At 43.3% G+C, this 15855-nt stretch overlaps 1 protein-coding gene across 5 annotated transcripts; it reads left to right on the forward strand.

The window, feature by feature from the left end:
- Positions 1-896: 896 nt before the first annotated feature.
- Positions 897-15322, forward strand: ZNF620 (zinc finger protein 620). 5 transcript variants are annotated; one of them, XM_041734018.1, is made up of 4 exons: positions 897-1060; positions 9342-9465; positions 9952-10065; positions 12737-15322. In XM_041734018.1, the coding sequence occupies exons 1-4, from the start codon at positions 1037-1039 to the stop codon at positions 13732-13734; spliced, it is 1260 nt and encodes a 419-aa protein (XP_041589952.1). In that variant the 5' UTR covers positions 897-1036; the 3' UTR covers positions 13735-15322. The 5 variants fall into 5 exon arrangements, with proteins under 5 accessions (XP_041589952.1, XP_041589951.1, XP_041589953.1 ...); XM_041734017.1 differs by having other exon boundaries at positions 9339-9465; positions 12737-15321; XM_041734020.1 differs by having other exon boundaries at positions 925-1060; positions 9339-9465; positions 9987-10065; positions 12737-15321.
- The last annotated feature ends 533 nt before the right edge of the window (positions 15323-15855 follow it).

Consider the following 15855-nt stretch of genomic DNA (forward strand, 5'->3'; position numbering starts at 1 on the left):
GGCCATTAGCTGAAATCTGTTTCCAGGCTGGGCCTGGAACACATATCCAGGTATAGGGTGGGAAGAGGGTCTAAGGCTAAATTTAATAGCTCTTTCCCTAAACTGTGCCATATGTTGAAAGTCCCAGCAGCACTCGTATCTTCGAAAGATAGATTAGAAACAAACACAATTAGAAAACAACTCACAAGCGCTAATCTTGTGCCAGGCGTTGCTGTAAATGTTTAGCTAATCCACCAACTCATTTAATTATTAAACCTTGACCGCCCTTTGACGTTGGTATCACTATTATACCCATTTAACACATAAGGAAACAGGCAAAGACACTTGCTGCTGCTCACACAGCTAAGAAGTGGTACAGCCAGGTTTCTGGACCTCGGTAGTCCACACTCTCCACCGATACACAGTTGCAGTGACGGGCCCCACTCCTCCCATTTCCAACCCCCCCCACTGCAGCACAGCCCCAGAACCTGGGCAGCAGGCACCTTCAGTCCCTGGAAGAGCGGCCAGGTGGGGCAAACGCCAGGGAACCCTAGAGGGATTCCCAGGATTGCAGCCCGCTCCAGAGCCTGAGCGGGCCCGGCGCCCTCCCCCGGAGGAGCTGCCGAGAGGGGGCGCTGCAGGACCGGGCCTGGAGCCGGCAACTCTGGCTCGCAGTCTCCGACAGTAGAGACCGGCAGGGGCGGTTGCCGCTGGGCTGGGGAACCACGGAGACGGGCCCGTGTACGGGTTCCTAGAGAGGAGGGGCAGCGGCCCTACGTGCTTCCGGCGGAGCGCGTCCCAGCCTTCCCGGGATCGCACCTGGCGGCTGTCCCGCGCTCCCTGTGCGTCACCTGGGCTGCGGGCCGGCTAACGGGGTCGCATCCGCACGGCCTTCTCAGTACCCGCTTCCTCAATCCCTATGCCTCCGGGGTGACGGGGTCCCAGGACGGAGGGGGCATCTGTGGGGTCCCCGGCAGCAGCGGCGCTGCCCGTGCCTGTTTTCTCTTCGGCCTCACCTCGAACCCCGGGGGCGCTGTGTGGCGCGGGGGCCCCAGCCATGCTCCAGATCACGTGGCACCAGGTGAGCGAGCATCCTGTCTGCCTCTGTTGGCCTTACTGGTCCTCCCACCCGCTGCTGTCAAGAGGTAGCAGATGTCAGCCTGCATTCAGGTGTTCTGGGACTCGGGTCCTTGGACTCTGCGTTGGTAGAGACGAGGGGACCCAAAACATAAAGTCACAAAGGCTTTATTGAGGCTGACGCCCGAGTACAGGGGAGCAGCACCAAGGAAACGATCCTCAGGCTGCCTTTCCAAGGAGACGTCAAAGAGAGGGTTTCGTTTTGTTCTTAAGATTTTTATATATTTATTCATGAGAGTCAAGAGAGGCAGAGACATAGGCAGAGGGAGAAGGGGGCGCCTCGTGGGGAACCCGATGCGGGACTCGATCCCAGGACCTCGGGATCATGACCTGAGCATGAAGGCAGATGCTCAACCGCTGAGGTGCCCCCAAGAAGAGTTCTTAAAAGTTACTTGGGTGGGTAGAGGGTGCCGTCTAAACAAGTAGAGGCGGGGGTTTATTAGCACCTACACAAAGGTCATGTTTCTTCACGTATCACTTGCATAATGAACTTGCTACAATCCCCACCGCTAGGCATGATTTTTAGTATTATAATGGGGTGGGGGGTGGGGGGAGTCGTGAAAGTACCGCACTGCGGTTGATCTTGGAGGAGACTGGTTTGGACAGGTCGGAGCTTGCTCCTCAGGTGGTGCTTTGCTCTGCAAGCAAAGTGGTAATAGCCACTGGGGGGTTGTGCAAGAAAAGAGTTAAGGGTCAGCAGGCAGCGGGGAGTTTCACAGGTTTACATGGGGCTTGTTACCAAGGTTCCTGTTTCACAGGTTTGTGGCTTTGTGCGTCTGTTGCTATCAGGTGTGTTTGCGCAGGGGAGGAGGAGTTGAGAGGGGTGGAGAGTTGAGAATGCCCAAACTAAGACATAATCAGAATGGAAATACAGTAGTGGGGGATTGATTGGGATAGGTTTGCAGTTGAAGCTGAAAAGGAGAAATCTGAATCATTGCACACAGTGAAGATGCTTTTCACCTTTGTCTGCAAGATTGGAGAATTCTTTCCTTGGATAAAGTAATTCTAGGGTTTTGTTTTGTTTTTGTAGATGCCATTGGATTTGTTACATCGACATGCCACCTACAAATAAAAAGTTTTACTTCTTTCCTGTTTGGATACCTTTTATTTATTTTTCTTGCCTAACTGCACTGGCTAAAACTTCCATTTCAATGCTGAGTAGAGGTGATGAGGGCAGATAACCTTGTCATATTTGTGATCTTAAGGTGAAACATGCAGTATTTCCCTATTAAGTATGACCTCCATCAGGTTTTGTTTTGTAAATGCCGCGCATATCAGATTTAGGATGTTCTATGTCTATAGCTTGCTGAGAATTTTTATCAAGAATGGATGTTGGATTTTGACAAATGCTTTTTCTGTGTTGGTTTATTTTTTTTTAATATTTTATTTATTTATTCATGAGAGAAAGAGAGAGAGGGAGAGGCAGAGACACAGGCAGAGGGAGAAGCCGGCTCCCTGCAGGAGCCGGATGCAGGACTGGATCCCAGGACTCCAGGATCATGACCTAATCCAAAGGCAGACGCTCAGCCACTTGAGCCACCCAGGTGTCCCTTCTGTGTTGGTTTAGAAGATTATATGATTTTTCTATTTTAGTTTCTTTTTTTTTTTTTATAGCAAACATGGCTTCTTTTTTTTTTTTAATTTTTATTTATTTATGATAGTCAAAGAGAGAGAGAGAGAGGCAGAGACATAGGCAGAGGGAGAAGCGGGCTCCATGCACCGGGAGCCTGATGTGGGATTCGATCCTGGGTCTCCAGGATCGCGCCCTGGGCCAAAGGCAGGCGCCAAACCGCTGCGCCACCCAGGGATCCCCTCTATTTTAGTTTCTTAATGTAGTAAATTGCATTGATTTTTCAAGTGTTCAACCAACCTTGTACTCCTTGAATAAAAAATCCTTAGTCATGATGTATCATATTTATTCTTTTACTATATTTTGGGTTTTCTTGTTAAAAGTTTGATTACAATTTTTGCTTCTATATTTGTAAGAGGTGTCTATGTGCGGTTTTCATTTCTTGTAATGTCTTTGTCCTATTGAATGAGTTGGGAAGTATTCTGTCCTCTTCAATATTTTGGAAGACTTTGTATAGAACTGATTACGTTTCTTCCTTAAATGTTTGGTAGAATTAGCCAGGAAAACCATTTAGGTGTGGAGTTTTCTTTCTGATGAGTTTTAAGATACAGTTTCAGTTCCTTTGGTAGGTCTATATAGGGCTATTCTGTTTCTCCTTGAATGAGTGTTGGTAATTTGTCTCTTTCAAGAAATGTCTAATTTGTCTCAGTTGTAGACGTTAATGGCATAAAGTTGTTCATAATATATCTTCATTATCCTTTTGTTATCTGCAGTGATGTCACCTTTTTTAGAACTAGTGTTGCTAATTTCTTTTTTTTCCTGATTAATCTGACTAGAGATTTATAAGTTGCATTGATCTTCACAGAGAGCCAGTTTTTTGTTTTGCTGATTTTCTCTATTTGTGTGTGTGTGTTTTATGCCACTGATTTCCACTTGGATCTTTTTAAAATTCAATTTGCCAGCATGAAGTATAACACCCAGTGCTCATCCCATCAAGTGTTTTCCTTAGTGCCGGTGACCCAGTCACCCCATCCCCGCAACCACCTCCCCTTCCACAACCCTTTGTTTCCCAGAGTTAGGAGTCTCACATGATTTGTCTTCCTCCCTAATTTTTCCCTACTCAGTTTCCCTCCCTTTCCTTATGGTCCCTTTCACTGTATCTTATATTCCACATATGAGTGAAACCACATGATGATTGTCTTTCGCTGATTGACTTATTTCGCTCAGCATAATGCCCTCCAGTTCCATCCACATCAATGTAAACGGTAGGTATTCTTCCTTTCTAATGGCTGAGTAATATTCCATTGTATATATAGACCACATCTTTATCCAGTCATCTGTCGATGGACACCGAAGCTCCTTCCGCAGTTTGGCTACTGTGGACATTGCTGCTATGAACTTTGGAGTGCAGGTGTCCTGTCGTTTCATTGCATCTGTATCTTTGGGGTAAATCCCCAGCAGTGCAATTGCTGGCTCGTAGGGCAGATCTATTTTTAATTCTTTGAGGAACCTCCACACAGTTTTCCAGAGTGGCTGCACCAGTTCACATTCCCACCAACAGTACAAGAGGGTTCCCCTTTCTCCACATCCTCTCCAACATTTGTTGTTTCCTGTCTTGTTAATTTTCACCATTCTCACTGGTGTGAGGTGGTATCTCATTGTGGTTTTGGTTTGTATTTCCCTGATGACAACCACTTGGATCTTTATTTTGTTTCTTCTGCTTAGTTTGTGTTAAGTTTGCGGTTCTTTTTCTAGATTTTAAAGGTGAATCTGAGGTCACTGATTCAAGACCCTTTTTCCTTTTCAAATTTTGTAATACAGGCATTTAATACACTAAATATCTTCCTAAGTACTGCCTTAGCAGCATCCCTCATTTTGGTACATTGTGTTTTCATTTTCCTTCAGTTCAAAAAAAACTTTCTGCATTCTTTTCTGTTTTATTCTTTGATCTTTATTTAGAAATGTGTTATTTAGTTTATAAATACTTGAGAATTTTCCATGTGTCTCTGTGTTAATTCTAATTTAATTCTGTTATGATTAGTGAACATTCTTTGTATGACTTGATTTTTCTTTTATGGTCCAGAATTTGGTCTACTTTACAAAATATTCTTGGTCATCTGGGAAGAATGTGTATTCTGTTCTTGTTGGGTGGAGTGTTCTGTAAATGTCCATTAAGTCAAGTTGGGTAATAGTATTGTTCGTGTTTGCTGTATCCTTGTTGAGAGGGGTTATTGAAATTTCCAGCTCTAATTATGAATTTGCCTATCTCTCTTGCAATATTATCAGTTTTTGCTTCATGTATTTGGAAGATCTGTTACTAACTACATAAATATGTAGAATTGTTATGTCTTCATGATGACATAATCCCTTTATTTTTATGAATGACTTCCTTTATCTCTTAATATTCTTTGCTCTGGGGGTGCCTGAGTGGCTTAGTGAGTTAAGTAAGCCTCTGACTTCAGCTCAGGTCATGATCTCTGGTTCGGGATCAAGCCCATCTGTTGGGCTCTGCACTTACCGGGTAGTCGGCTTGAGCATTCTCTCCTTGCTCTGTGCACCCCCTGCCCCGAAACAAATAAATCTTTAAAAATATATTCTTTGGGGTGCCTGGGTGGCTCATTCAGTTAAGTGTCTGGCTTCAGCTCAGGTCATGATCTCAGGGTCCTGAGATTGAGCCCCGCATCAGGCTCCCTGCTCACTGGGGAGTCTGCTGCTGCTTCTCCCTTGCTTGTGCTCTCTCTGGTTCTTAAATAAATAAATAAATAAATAAATAAATAAATAAATAAATAAATAAATAAAATATTTTATAAAATAGTCTTTGCTCTGAAATCTACATTGCCTTAAATTAATGTAGCTGCTCCATCTTTTTTTGACTAGCATATTTTTTCCATGTCTTTTGCTTTTAACTTATTCTTTTTTTTTTTTTTTTAAAGAATTTATTTATTCATGAGAGACATAGAAAGAGAGACAGAGACACAGGCAGAGGGAGAAGCAGGCTCCATGCAGGGAGCCTGACTTGGGACTCGATCTCGGGTTTCCAGGATCAGGCCCTGGGCTAAAGGCGGCGCTAAACGGCTGAGCCACCCAGACTGCCCTTATTCTTGTCTTTATGTGTAATATGTGTTTTTTGAAGGCAGCATATAGAAGGCCTTTGCTTTTTAGAAAATCTGATAATGTTTACCTTTGGGATGTTTAGATTATGTGCATTGGTATAACTATTATTTTTTGCATTGGTATAACTATTGATATGGTTAGATTTGACTCTGTCATATTCCTAATTGTTTTCTAATTATCCTATCTGTTCTTTGTTCCCTTTTCTCCTGACTTTCCATCTTTTTTAGAATGAATGGTGTATTTTACTTCATGTTTCCCTCTCTGCTGGCTATATATAAACTATAACTCTTTGTGTTACTATTTCAGAGATTGCTCTGGGGTTTGTGGTTATATATCTTTAGTTTATCACAGTCTACTTTCAATTACTTGTCCATTAAGCTTTTCGAGGTTCTCTCACAGCTACCTGATGGCTCTGCTTTTTTTCCTTCAGTCTTTTTCTGTTTCCTTTTGGTTTTAATTGCTCTGCCTTCAAATTCACAAGTTGTGTATGTGTGTGTGTGTGTGTGTGTGTGTGTTTCCTGCAGTGTCTGATTTGCTGTTAATCCCATGAATTTTTCATCTCAGATACTGTCGTTTTCATATCTAGAAGTTTGATTTGGGCCTTCTTTTCTTAAATTTTTAAAAAGATTTTATTTATTTTTTTTGACAGAGCAAGAGAGAGAGAGCACATAAGTAGGGGGAGTAGCAGGTAGAGGAAGAAGCAGGCTTCCTGCTGAGCAGGATCTTGACCTGGGACTCAATTCCAGGACCCTGGCATCATGACCTGAGCCAAAGGCAGACACTTAACTGACTGAGCTTCCCAGGCATCCTGATTTGGACCTTTAAAAAATATTTTTGGGATGCTGGGTGGCTCAGGTCGTTAAGCATCAAACTCAATTTCTGCTCACGTTGTGATCTCAGGGTAGTGAGATCCAGACACATCAAGACTGAGTGAAGTGTAGGGCTGTATGCTCAATGGGATATTGAGTCTGCTTGAGATTCTGTCCCCCTCTCTCTGCCCCTGCTTCCCAGCTCAGCTCGCTCTCAAATAAATAAATCTTTTCTTTTTTTAAAGATATTATTTATTTATTCGAGAGAGAGAGAGAGAGAGACAGAGACAGAGACATAGGCAGAGAGAGAAGCAGGCTCCATGCAGGAAGGAAGCCTGATGCGGGACTTGATCCCAGGACTTGAGGATCACACCCTGAGCCCAAAGCAGATGTTCAACCACTGAGCCACCTAGGCGTCTCTCAAATAAGTAAATCTTTAAAAAATAAATGTCTCTCTATATATCTTCCTTGTCTCTATTTAACATTTTTTTTTTTTTTTTAAGATTTTTATTTGAGAGATGGGGGTAAAGGGAGAGCACAGAGGGAGCGAGAGAGGGAGAAGCAGGAGCCTGATGCTGGGCTCTATCCCAGCATCCCAGGATCATGACCTGAGCTCAACTAACTGAGCGATTCAGGCACCCCCCTATTTAACTTTTGAACATTTGGAATACATTTATAATAACTGCTTTAATGTCCATCTTTGCTAATGCTGTCAGTTCTGGGTTGGTTTTGATTGACTGATTGGTCTCATTATGGGTCATGTATTCCTGCCTCTTTGAATGCCTAGTAATCTATGATTGAATGCCAGATATTGTAAATTTTACCTTGCCCAATTCTAGATGTTTTTATGGTCCCCCAAGTCTTCTTTTTAATATTTTTTCTTTAGGATTTTATTTTTAAGTAACTTCTACACCTAGTGTAGGGCTTGAACTTAAAACCTTAAGATCAAGAGTTGCACGCTCTACTGACTGAGCCAGACAGGCACCGTTCCCCAAAATATTCTCATTTTCTGGAGTAAGGTTGTGATTTGGAAACAATTTGGTTCTTTCTGCTCTTAATATTTATGATTTGCTAGTAGAATCTAGCAAATGGAGTGGTGCTCAGCCTAAGAATAGTTATTCTCCACTACTGAGGCAAAGTTTCCTGAGAGCTCTAGCCAATGGCCTATGAATTATGAAATTTTCCAGCGTGGCTAGTAGATATAGGTACTGTTTCTGGCCCTGTGTGAATGCCAGGCATTGTGCCCTTCAGTCCTTTCAAATGATCCTTTCTGGCTTTGGGTAGTTTCCACACACCTATGCCCTGGTCATTCTTCTGTTGAATACTCTGGGGAACCCAGTGCAGATAATTGGTTTGTTTCTTGGTGCAGCTCTCTTCTCTGTGCTATTCTGTCCTGTAAACTCTACTGTCTTGATCTCCTCAGAACCCAATAGGAATCTGCCAGGCTCCACCTCATTTCTCCCTCCCTGTGTTGCAACCTGGAAACTCTTTTTAAAGTAGTAAGCTTGGTGAATCATAGGGCTCACCTCTTTATTTCCCATCTCTCGGGGTTTGTTGTCTTTCGTTACCATCACCCAGTATCTGATAACTTGTTACGTGTAATTTGTCTTGTCATGGTTCAGGCAGGATAAACCTGATCTCTTTGACTATCTGGAGAAGAAGCAGTTTTCACTCAGCATTTTAAAATGTTTTAAAATTATTTGAAGGGGGGGGGGCGGTGGAGAAGGCTAGAAAGAATCCCAAGCTGACTCCGTGCTGAGCATAGAGCCTGACACAGGGCCCATCTCATAACCCTGAGATCATGATCTGAGCAGAAATCAAGAGTCAGAGGCTTAACCGACTGAGCCACCCAGGCGCCCCTTCACTCAGCATTTTTCAAAACATTTCTCCATTTACTTTCACCATGTAGTCTGTTGCTATCTTGATTCCCCAGGCTGTATGTGTGTTTTTCCTGCTCTGAAAGCCTTAAGGATTTTTTTTAAGAATTTTTTTTTTTTTTTATGTTCTCATTTTTCTGAGACTTCTAAGTGATGGGTCTTTGCATAGGTATTTTTGAGTTAGTGCCCTAAGTACTTTGTGGGTCCTCTCTCCTCTCTGGTGCTTTTAAACAGATAGAATATTTTACCAAGTTTTAAAAGTGGAGCACACTTTAAAAAGTCCTGAGCTCATCCTTGGTTTTATGTGATGATCAGCCTCCTTTTTGTTTGCTTCCCCCTCTGCCAGCAGTTAAGATTCAGCTTTCTCTGCTCTTCTAATGTAGTTACCATTTATCCTTTTTATGCCTTCTAAAATTCTGTTAACACCCCTGCTCTGCTCTGACTCTCCTCTTGGGCCATTATGTTACTGCTACTTTAGTGGGATTAGGGAGAGAGTGGAGATGAGTACAGAAGTGCTGTGGGCTGTGTTTATGCAGATGTCCCCTGTGCACATGCACACAAAACCGTGGAAAGGAACATGAGGGACCAACAGGCACAGAGAGCAGGGCCCAGCAGAGTCAACACAGAGACCAGCAGGTGACAGAAGGGCTGTTTGTGGGGATGTTCACAAAGGGGTGCAGTGAGTCTTGGACTGTCCTGTTGAGGAGGGTGATGCTAGCTGAGGGCTGGCCCCTGAGGGGTGGGTAGGGGCCCAGGAGAGCTGTCTTTGGCAATCCCACCACACTCACTCTGCCCCAGTACTTAGGCTCCTCTGCCTTCACACTGGGCTTGAGCAGGAACCTGTTGTTTCAGGAGCCAGTGACCTTTGAGGATGTGGCCGTGTACTTCACTCAGAATGAATGGGTTATCCTGGACCCTTCACAGAGGGCCCTGTACCGGGAGGTGATGTTGGAGAATTATGCCAATGTGGCTTCTCTGGGTAAGACTTCTCTTCTCTTTGCTGTTGTCTGCCTCTGACCTGTGTGCGTCCTGGCTTCTTTCTTCCTTAGACACTGTGGCCTCTCTGACAACCCTCATGGGCATTCACTCCAAAGGCTGAGCTCCTCATAGGCTACTGGGTGGGGAGAGTTTTGGTTCCCCAGGCTTTGAAATCCACTGTCCCTCTGGCCCCGGGAGGGACTCTGCCCCATACATAGAGGGAAAGCAAGAGCTCTTGGGAGCTCAGCAGAGCCCTTTTGCCTCTGTCTTCCATGTTCTCTGAACAAGATCTGGGACTCCCTCATGTGAGTGGGGGGGTATTCCAGGACTCTACCCCCATTTGTGGGGATTTTCTGTCCTCTGAAATAGCACAAGCTGACTTCTCTTCTTTCCCTCCTTGGCTCAGTGAAAAAAGGTCAAGACAGCCATGAGGGGACCTTGCTTCCTGATTCGCTTTACCTTTTTTGTTCCTCTTTCTCCTGGGCAGCTTTTCTATTCACCAGACCTGTTTTGGTCTCCCAGCTAGAGCGAGGGGAACTGCCGTGGGGCCTGGAACCCTGGGAACCCGTGGGCAGGGAAGCCCTTAGAGGCATCTGTCCAGGTGAGCATAAGAACCTACCAGCTTTTTTTTTTTTTTTTTTGCTTAGCCTACTTTCCTGTTTTCACATTTCAGTGTGCGTGAAGAGTTTCTTCTCTTGTAAAGCTGTTTTCTTTCCTCTGGAATCATTACATGTGGTTCTTGTGTTGACGATGGTAGCCCCCCTCAAATGAAGAAGGGCCAATCTCTTCTGGACAGGGATGGCTGCAAGATTTCTCTGCATGTTCATCTTTGTCTCTCCACCTCACCTGCTAAGGGACACCATCTGACTGAGCAGCTCTTGAACCATGACAGCCCTTTGGAGCCCTGTGTTGTGGAAAGTTTACTTTTCTACCAGTTTGTTTTTGCTGAGATGAGGACATCAACCACCTTAGAAGGAAAATAGGCTCCTGGGGTCTATTTGGCCATTCACATATTCACAAGAGCACATTATTTCTAGGGAGTTTTTTGTTTGTTTGTTTGTTTGTTTGTTTTTTTAAGTAAACTGTGCCCATTATGGGGCTTGGACTCACAATCCTGAAGTCAAGAGTTGCATGCTCTCCCAGCTGAGCCACCCAGGCTCCCCTATATGGGAAATTGAATTATTAGTTCCCAAACACTGACTTAAATAAAAATAAAAAATAAAATATAATTTAAAAAATTATTTAAAAAATAAAATCCATTTTTGTAATGGAAATTTTCACACATAGGCAGACACCAGCACAACACACCTCATGATTCCCTTGCCTCTATAGCCATCTGTCATCTTTTTCCCACAGACACTTAAAAAAACTTGTATTTTAACAGCTGAACTTTCGAAACAAAACTTGTTATAAAAGAAAGGTGACTCACTTTCTCATTTTAAAAGGTATGGATAGGAGATTTTTAAATAGCAACATAGTGTATTTTTTTTTTTGCCTTTTTTACTCTGTTTCACCCCTACTCTGCCTATCAAATTTCTTTTTATTTTATTTTATTTTTTTTATTTATTATTTATGATAGACATAGAGAGGCAGAGACACAGGAGGAGGGAGAAGCGGGCTTCATGCCAGGAGCCCGACGCAGGACTTGATCCGGGGACTCCAGAATCGCGCCCTGGGCCAAAGGCAGGTGCTAAACCACTGAGCCACCCAGAGATCCCCTGCCTATCAAATTTCATATGCTCTTCAGACTCTTCACAGAGAATGTCCATTAATAATGCACAACTCCTCTTCCCCCCCAGCCTTCTGTTAAAATTGTGCCTTTTTTGGATATGATCCCAGGACTTCAGATTGGGTAAAAAGTATTTAAACAGTGTTGCCCTGACCCAGTGCCGAGGATTGTATTAGCCTGCAAAAGACCTTATTTAACAGGAGAGGGAAAATAGTCTTTGGTTTTCTCTATTTCACATTCCTGCTGTCATATTAAACTGTATACACAGTCTGTACAGCATTTTAGGAAAAGCACAGGAAAAGTTGTTAATCAGGTCCGCTCTGAGGCTTATGTCCCTTCTTGGAAGGGTTCTTCACATGTGCAGTTAGTGCTCTTTTGTTTTAGAAGGAAGTCTCCATGTCTTCCCCCTTTCCTTCCATCTGCCATGGTGTTAGCCTGCCATAGTCCCCTTAACCACAGCAAAGGAGTCTGTTGCTTTACTAGAGCCAACTTGATGACAGAGATGATTTTTTTTTTTTTAAGATTTTATTTATTTATTCGAGAGAGAGACAGAAACATAGGGAGAGGGAGAAGCAGACTCCCTGTGGGGAACCCAATGTGGAAATTGATCCCTAAACCCCAGGATCATGACCTGAGCCAAAGGCACACACTGAGGTACCTGGGTGCCCCCATTCCTTTGTTTTTTTATTTTATTTTATTTTATTTTATTTTATTTTATTTTATTTTATTTTATTTTATTTTATTTTTTATTTTATATTTTATTTTATTTTATTTTATTTTATTTTATTTTATTTTATTTTATTTTATTTTATTTTATTTTATTTTATTTTATTTTATTTTATTTTATTTTATTTTATTTTATTTTATTTTATTTTTTTTATTTATTTGAGAGAGGGAGAGAGCATGAGTGGAAAGGAGGGGCAGAGGGAGAGGGAGAAGCAAGAGTCCCTGCTGAGCAGGCAGCCTGGCTTGGAGCTCAATCCCAGGACCCTGGGATCATGCCCTTGGCCAAAGGCAGATGCTTAATGACTGAACCACACATTGCCCCAACAGAGACCATTTTCTTTTCAAAGATTGACGTGGATAATGTTGTAAAAAAATAGGCAGCTCTTAGGAAATTTCAGCTGTGGGACCTTTGTAGTTTGAGCTGTTTGACCTGCCCCTTCTTCAGTCTGGTGGATTTCCTCTAGGGGTCTCTATTCATCACTTTTCCATGCCTTCTTATCTCACCCATTTGCTTGGGAGAAAGATGTTGGTCTTCCCATCCTAGTAGGTAGTAGGTAACAGTCTTTGCTGTTTTCCAGTCTTACACTCTTTCTGGGAATGCCTCTTGGCATTGCTTGCCTCCCACCCATAGAGTCTTCATTTAACTTGTGGGGCTGTGCTGTGTGGTTGTCTTTGGTAGCCATTTTGTGTGCGTATTGGAAAATAGCCACATAGGGCAGACTAGAACCATTTGATCCTGTTTCTTCTTCACAAGTATTTTCTTTTTGCACTATCCGAGGCTGACACTTGTGGTTTTTGTTTTGTTTTGTGATATCAGGGGGTGAGACCAGAGCTGAGAAGGAAGAATCAACTCCAAAGGGACACATTTCTAAAGAAACAGAGTTCCACAGACTGACATTAAGAGGGCTGCCAGGGAATGTTCCCCCGCACCTGGACTTTGGGAACAGCCTACAGCAGCAGCATGGTCACTGGATAGCTAAGAAGACCAAGTCAAAGAGGAGAGATTTCACAGATGAGCCAAGCAGCCATCGTGAGGCCTGCACTGTTGAGACTGAGGAGCAGTGTGAGAAATCTGGGGAAAATGTTAGTGTCAGCACACAACTCAGTACAAATCAGCCAGCTCTTAGTGGTCAGATATCATATGAATGTAGAAAATGTGGCAGATATTTTAGTCGAATGGCAGATTTTCAGGGCTGTCACACTGGTGAAAGGTCTTTCAAATGCAAAGAATGTGGAAAAGCCTTCAGATACAACTCATTGCTTATTCGGCATCAGGTAATTCATACTGGAAAGAAACCATTTAAATGTAAAGAATGTGGGAAAGGTTTAAGTTCAGACACGGCCTTGATTCAGCACCAGAGAATCCACACTGGAGAGAAGCCCTATGAATGTAAGGAGTGCGGCAAGGCCTTCATTAGCAGTTCTGTCTTCCTCCAGCACCAGAGGTTCCACACTGGGGAGAAACTCTATGAATGTAACGAATGTTGGAAAACTTTCAGTTGTAGCTCAAGCTTTATTGTTCATCAGCGAGTACACACTGGGGAGAAACACTATGAATGTAAAGAGTGCGGAAAACGATTAAGCTCCCCCACGGCCTTGACTCAGCATCAGCGCATTCACACCGGGGAAAAACCTTTTGAATGTAAGGAGTGTGGGAAGGCCTTCAGTCAGAAAATCACCCTGGTCCAGCACGAGCGAGTTCACACTGGTGAGAAGCCGTATGAGTGTGAGGTGTGTGGGAAAACCTTCAGCTGGTGTGGGCGATTCACTCTGCATCGGAAACTACACACACAGAAGATACCTGTGCAAGAGTAAGGTTGTCTGCGGCTGGGGGTGCTGTTCCTCCTTTTTTCTCCCCACTCGTGTTCTTCACCAGTGCACTCTTCATAGTTAGACAAGAAGAAACAAACCTCCAGACTCACAAGTGTATGAAGAAATGTAACTGGCTGATCCTCTGGAATTTGTGGTGTCCCTGAGTGCCCTGCAGAATGGATGAAGAATGTGTCAGAGGACCTATGTGAGAGAACACCGCTGTGAATTATCAAATAATTCCAGGCTTAAAGAGGAGCTCTTTAAAAGGTTCAAGAGAAAACAAAAGATCGGGAATAAAATTGCACTGGATTTCATAACAGCAGTTTTGAAGGTAAAAGGACAATGGTGTGTTCCTTCAAAATTCGAAGGGAAAATAATTCCTACTCAGAATTCAGTACCCTCAAGTGTGAGTTTAGTATAAACCCTTAGATTTTGAACCTTTATTTCCCATGTATCCTTTCTCAGGTGTGCAACACTAAAGGAGGGGGTCAACCAGAAAAGAAAAAGATACATGGACATCCTATCACAGTTAATATATTAGGAGTCTCCTAAACTCAGAAACAGAAGGCCCTTGTCCATATAGAGCCATCTGTATTTTGGAGGACATTCCTAGTAGGCTGCAAATTTTCAGAGACCTACCTCAGTGCAGTGCCCACCCACACTACTTTGTAGTTACTTTTCACTGCTCAGCTGTAGGCTGTGCCTTTGCAAAAGTTGCGGTGTATGCACCCTTTGAGTCAAATGCAAGGCCACTTATCAGTTCATCCATCTCATTTCTGTTCCATGTGACCTCACAGCAGGAAGAATTTCCTTGCAACTTCATCTAGTTCTTTCTCATCACGGAAGAAGTGTCCATTATTTTGTTACCAGTGGAAATGAAGGGAGATGTAAATGTGTTCTGTTTTAGATCCCTCTTCTGCAAGCTGCTTGACTTTGCCCATTGCAGGAAGCAGAGCCAGGCAGACTTTGGTATGAGCCCAGGCATGTTACCTTGGTTAAGTTACAGATACTACTCATTTCCTTGTTTGTAAAATCTGGATGACAGTCTACCTCATAGGTTTGTGTTGAGTATTAACTGCATTAATACATGTAAGAGTGCTTAGAACAATGACTAGACCCTAATAAAAGTGTTATTATTAATAACACCATTGCTAAGTTTTGACTTATGTATACACCAGTGAAACCCGTCAAGGTAATAAACAGAGCCATAACCTCCCAAACATCCCTTATGCCCCTTGGTAATCCCTCTCAAGCTTTCCACAGCAACTGCTGATTGTCACTTTGGATGAGTAGTACTTTTCTAGGATTTTATAGAAATATTCCATTGTATGTACTCTTCTTTTTGGTGTCTTTCACCCTCCATAAATTATTTTGAGGTTCACCTATATTGCATATTCATTATATCATTGGTTCTTCTTCTTCTTCTTCTTCTTCTTTTTTTTTTTTTTTGGCAAGCAGTATTCCACTATGGAAATAACCAGAATATGTTTTATTCATCTCTTGATGGCCATTTGAATTGTTTCCAGTTTTTGGTTATTATAAATAAAGCTGCTATGAACATTTGTGTTTAAGTCTTTGTAATGACATATGCTTTTCTTTCTCTTGGGTAAATAAGAGGAGTGGAATGCTTGGGTCATAAGGTAGGTATGTATTTACTTTTTTAAAAAAGATTTATTTATTTAAAGGAGAGGGACTCCTGCGTGGCTCAGTGGTTGGGCGTCTGCCTTTGCTTAGGGCATGATCCGGGGATCCAGGATCGAGTCCCACATTGGGCTCCCTGCATGGAGCCTGCTTCTCCCTCTGCCTGTGTCTCTGCCTCTCTCTCTCTCTCCGTGTCTCTCATGAATAAAGAAATAAAATCTTTAAAAAAAAATAAAAGGGAGAGAGGGACGCCTGGGTGGCTCAGCAGTTGAACGTCTGCCTTTGGCCCAAGGCACAATCCTGGAGTCCCGGGATCAAGTCCCATATCAGGCTCCCTGCATGGAGCCTGCTTCTCTCTCTGCCTGTGTCTCTGCCTCTCTGTGTCTCTCATGAATAAAGAAATAAAATCTTTAAAAAGAGAGGGAGAGAGAGCGTGTGCCCACACAGGAGCGAGGCAGGGGGCGAGTGGGGCAGAGGGAGAAG

This window comes from Vulpes lagopus, chromosome 19 (assembly GCF_018345385.1).
Source record: "Vulpes lagopus strain Blue_001 chromosome 19, ASM1834538v1, whole genome shotgun sequence".
In the NCBI taxonomy this organism is placed as follows: Eukaryota; Metazoa; Chordata; class Mammalia; order Carnivora; family Canidae; genus Vulpes; species Vulpes lagopus.

Bases quoted from the DNA above. Each gene is read 5' to 3' on its own strand.
- ZNF620 (XM_041734017.1), top strand. From the start codon at position 1,037: ATGCTCCAGATCACGTGGCACCAG. The intron at 9,466-9,951 runs GTAAGACTTCTC...TCTCCTGGGCAG, and splicing joins TGCCAATGTGGCTTCTCTGG to CTTTTCTATTCACCAGACCT. The intron at 10,066-12,736 runs GTGAGCATAAGA...TTGTGATATCAG, and splicing joins CCTTAGAGGCATCTGTCCAG to GGGGTGAGACCAGAGCTGAG.